At 41.9% G+C, this 4885-nt stretch overlaps 1 protein-coding gene across 3 annotated transcripts in view; it reads left to right on the top strand.

Moving 5' to 3' along the window:
* The window catches only part of RAB3GAP2 (RAB3 GTPase activating non-catalytic protein subunit 2), a 46317-nt gene extending 41629 nt beyond the window's left edge, over positions 1-4688 (top strand). For all 3 annotated transcript variants that reach the window (XM_058019515.1, XM_058019517.1, XM_058019516.1), the window contains exons 31-35: positions 35-253; positions 1344-1433; positions 1518-1736; positions 2375-2533; positions 2820-4688. In XM_058019515.1, coding sequence (XP_057875498.1) covers positions 35-253; positions 1344-1433; positions 1518-1736; positions 2375-2533; positions 2820-2966 — 834 coding nt within the window. In that variant the 3' untranslated portion in view covers positions 2967-4688. The remainder of the gene's footprint in view (positions 1-34; positions 254-1343; positions 1434-1517; positions 1737-2374; positions 2534-2819) is intronic.
* Positions 4689-4885: the final 197 nt, after the last annotated feature.

A 4885-nucleotide genomic window follows, 5' to 3' on the forward strand; every position in this document is an offset into this window, starting at 1 on the left:
TTAGTGTGTGACTGCTGTGGTGTGTTGCTTGCAGGCAGACGTGAGCAGTGATGAGATGCAGGCCCCTGTGCTGGACACTGAGGACGCCTGGGTGTCGGTGGAGGGCCCGGTGTCCATCGTGGAGCTGGCCCTGGAGCAGAAGCGCATCCACTACCCGCTGGTGGAGCACCAGTTCGTGCTCTGCACCGTCCTCTACGCCATCATGAGGCTCTCCCTCAAGGGTGTGAAGCCACTGTCACTGTTTGACAGCAAGGTAGAGCTTAGAAAGCAGATAATGAAGTACTGCCTTAATTAATACTCCCTTCTTCTTGGGATCTGGGATATTTGCTGGCTTTTGCACTTTAGACAGTTCCTGCATGATTTTATGAAAGCCTTTAGTCCACGGTGGTGCATTGATGAAATTGTCACCACAATTCAGGCAGAGACTCAAACTTGGTGAGCTTCCTTATGAATAAAAGATTTGTAGTGACCTCAGCTGCAAGAACTTTCTTTTGTTACAGCTCTTTAATTATTAGCTGGCCGAAAATACTGCATGGTCAGTGGATGACAGGGTTTTCTGTTTGCTTTGAGAAGTGCCAAACCAGTGGAAACATAAGTATTTAGAGGTCAAAAATGTTGCTAGTGCCACTGTTGCATCCATTTATTGCTCATGATTATTGCAGAATTCCCAGCATCTCAAAAAGAATGAATAATTTTTCATTTAACCCATACAAACCACTTTGAAAAGTCACTGCATTTAAAATGCAGTATGTTACAATCAGAGCTTGATCCTGATACCAGAAAATGAGCTTTCCTCCTCCCATCATAACCACACTTTGATTTTAAGAGAATTTAAACACAAAGTACTGGTGTAGACTGTGGTTTAATTCCTACTGTGGAGAAAATAATTTTGTGCTGTAACACTATTTCAGTTTTTTTCCTAAATGATTTACTGGAAATTTATAAATGCAGAATATTACCTTCCTTTTGATGTAGGCTCTTGTCTGCAAGTTCTCATCAAGCATTTGAGTCGGATTTTGGCATTTTACCACAGGTCCAATTCCATTGGTTTTGTATTTTTTTTGTTTATCTGTTAGCAGAAAACATTATACTACCTTTTGTCATTTAAGAGTGCATATTATGGCATATTATGGCTTCAGTAAAATCAGATCCTATTCCTGTGTCTCCATTCTTCTACATACAACTATTACAATTAGTCATTCTTTTTTTGTCCTCGAGGTCTCGGTTTGCTCTTTGAGTAGATGCAGCACAAAATAAATTTGAGAAATAAGTGGGCTGTTTAGTATTGGATCAGAGTGGATTTGTTGTATTGCCTGAAACTTGTCTTTGGTTCTCAATTTTAGGGCAGAAATGCATTTTTCAAGGACCTAACATCAATACAGCTGCTACCCAGCGGGGATATGGATCCAAACGTGTTATCCATACGACAGCAGGTAGGTGCAAGTCCTGTACTGAAAGCTCTTAAACTTCTGAAGTTATAGACACTCCTGAGGTAACCTGTGATTTTTGCTTCAAAGTTCTTGCTCAAAGTTGTGAGTGCAGCGGTTCAAACGCTGTGTTCATCACAAAAGGACAGAGAAGTCTCAGAAGAGGATTATTTTCCTTTTGAGAAGGGGAAGAATTGGCCAACTGTGGCAGCGGACCTGGCTCAGTATCTTCAGATCTCTGAGGATTTGGTCAGAAGGCATTATGTCTGTGAACTGTACAGTTATGGGATGGATCATCTTGGTGAAGAGGTAAGAACAGCTTTTAACATTTTACAACACTGTCGTGTATTCTGCTGAAATTACTTTTCACTTACTTAAGATGCCTGGAAGGGTTTGGCAAGATGTATCAAGCTCAAAAAATCCCCAGGCTGAAAAGTCTATAAGAGACTATAAAAGTACTTTTTCAGGACTAATAATTCCTTTATTTTTCCATTTTCCCAGCAAGAATCTGTGTAATGCAACTAGTGGAAATGACAGGGAGTTACACTACTGGTATAATTAGCATGGCCTTTTAATTTTATTATATTTGATAATTTCAGGAATTGCCTTCTTTGGCCTGTAATGTCTTTTAGGATAGAAAGGAAAAAACCAAAAAAGGACAAAAAACCCTTTCCCTTCCTTGAGGGGGGCATTATGTTGCTGGACTGTAAGACATTTTGTGCTCCTGCTAATCTCTGTACAGTACAGAGTAATTCTCTATGTTGTGCTGCTCGGGAGCTCCTAATCTTGTGCTTTGTAACAGTAACACATAACACAAGAAGCAGTCTCAAAGACTATTTGTCCTTTTAGTATCAAGAACTTTCTTTTGTTACAGCTGTTCAGGCCTCCAGCTAAGTGAGCTGTCACACTGAGACCGTTTCTAGTCCCTTCCTTTTCTCTGCTTGCAGGCCTTCCTGCAGGTTGCTGACAAAGAAGTGTTGGCATCCCAGCTGCTCGTGCTGGCTGGCCAGAGGCTGGCTTTCGCTCTGCTCCATGGACAGATCAAGGATGGCATGGAACTCCTCTCCAGGCTTCCTCCAACACTGAGCACTTGGCTCAAAGCTATGGTAAGTGAAGCTCCAGTTTGGAAAACAAGTTGATTTTCTGAGGTTTCTGTTCGCCGAGCCAGAGATTACATCTGAGTGGCCCTTTCTTACTCATGGAAATAGGATGTTTTCCTGTTTTCCCTCCATTTTTCCTCATGGGTAGTTCTGTGTCATAGAGGGTAGAGCAGTTTCATGGGTCAAAGCATCAGCTTGATTGTGTTTATAAACATTAGCAATCAGTGTTATAAAGGTTCTGGAGGGCTTAGCTGTGACATGACTGAGATGCTGAGTTTGTTGTTTCCCACAGGACCCCCAGGAAATCCAGAACGTGGAAGTGCCAATTGCGACGACAGCCAGGCTGGTGAGCAAGGTGATCGAGCACCTGCCCGAGAACCACGGGCAGTACAGCCTGGCCCTCAACCTCATCGAGGCCGTCGAGGCCATTCCCGCCTGAGCGCTGGCGGAGCGGGGCACGCTCCTACGCAGAGCTGAACTTCATGGAAGAAATTCCACAGGGCTCTGGTTAAGCAACAAAAAGAACAATGCTCCCCATCCCAGAATTTCAGAAGGTAATTTTAAATTGGAGTATATTTTAAATTTTGCACTAGTAAGAATATGTTTAGTTTCTAGTACACTTGTCAGTATCTGAACTGCTTTGTTATTTATTTCTGACTTGAGTGCTTTATGCAGTTGTTTGAATTGGGTATATTTGACAGCAGTTTTACTCTCACAACACAGTCACATCTTGTGAAATTCTGTATTTCATGTTGGCAGTAACTGCTGCACTTTCAATGTTCCATGTATGATTTGTTTTCCAAAAGCAACTTTAGAATTAGACCCAAGAAGAACCTCAGTCTCTAAGTTACCATGTAAAGCCAATACTGCTTTTTCAGAAGCTCGAGTTGGTGTTGGGCTCATGCCTTGTAACTGCATTATGTGACAATGACAACTGCACTTGATGTAGGATGAGATGTGCTGGGGCCTTAGGCAAAAGGGAGAGCAGCCTGGGAAGGAGAACCCAACTCTCCAGATGTATGAGTATGGACTTCTAGTTCAGCTCTCCCCATGCTGTCTCTGGGGCATTAGGCTTCAGCTACAACTGGATTCACATCCCTCTCCATTATTATTAAGCTCTGCTGAGTTTAAGTAGGTCAAGGAATGTCTTACTGTAAGATTTTTCCTTCATCTTATCACTGTAGGAGATGTAGTGCGCTATAAATCTCTGCACATGTTAACTTGTAGTCAAAAATGCTTAGAAAGTTGATCTAACTTCTCTGAAGATTGATAGTACTGAGTACTTTAGCCTTAAAACCCACACTTTATTGATGGTACCTACAGGGAATCCTATAGTGAGTATTTTCACTATTTGAATGGTGTTGAACATGGTTATCTGCCATTGGTGACTCCTGTTCACTACTTGTCTGAAGGAAGCCAGGAGAGAAAAATGAAATTGGTGTAAACTATTTGTCTTTGTCAGCTGAAATTACCAGCTCCATTCTGTAACCTGCTCTTCCTGCATTACATGTAAGAAACATGTGGAATATTCTGCCTTGCTAGAGGCAGAATTTGGAATTGAGTCTTATCTTTCTGAAGTATGTGCTGCTGTTATCAAAGGGTTTGCCTCCCCCCCCAAAAAAGGCCATGCAGGTGGCTTGCTCCACACAGCCTCCTCCGTCTGTTCTGCAGCCCCACTTCCTGATCACTGCACTCCAAGGCAGCTGGTGAAGGATTCTTGCTTTGATAGCGAATATTTGACTTCCTACAGACAGAGCAAAGAACAGCCAGAATTCCAGTAAAATGTTCTATTGTACTTCTTTACTGACTTCCATAACTGAGGTTAAAACAGCTGTAAAGGAAAAATGGAACAGGCAGTATTGTACAGGTGCCATGACCACCTTGCCTGACAACACCTCACATTTCTGCAGAAATGAGTGCGGGTGAGATTTGGGCATCATGGAGCCTGAGGAAAGCAGAGTGTTCCTTAGCTGCATTACATTCCTCTATCCTGGTACAGCTGTGCAAAGGAATTTACTGTAACTGAGTATCATGTCAGAGCTGACACACTACACCAATCAAATCTGTAATGTACTGTAAGTAATACTCTGTATATAGTGCTATTTTGTGTTTATTTTGCTGTGGATTTGTGTAAATTGATTAAATAAAATTTGAAGTTTCATTGTGTCTTTTCCTTCCTTTTAGGGAATGATGGTCACCATTTTCTCTTCTGTTTTGTAAAGAGGACTGGCTCTCTGGGGTTATGTTGAACTACCAGCTGCCAGTATAAAAATTAAATGAGAGCTGGTTCAGATTTTCTCTTAAATGGAAGTGAACTTCCACAGAACACAGGTTGCTAAGAACAAGTAAATCACTCAG

Source organism: Melospiza georgiana, chromosome 3, assembly GCF_028018845.1.
Source record: "Melospiza georgiana isolate bMelGeo1 chromosome 3, bMelGeo1.pri, whole genome shotgun sequence".
Classification (NCBI taxonomy): domain Eukaryota; kingdom Metazoa; phylum Chordata; class Aves; order Passeriformes; family Passerellidae; genus Melospiza; species Melospiza georgiana.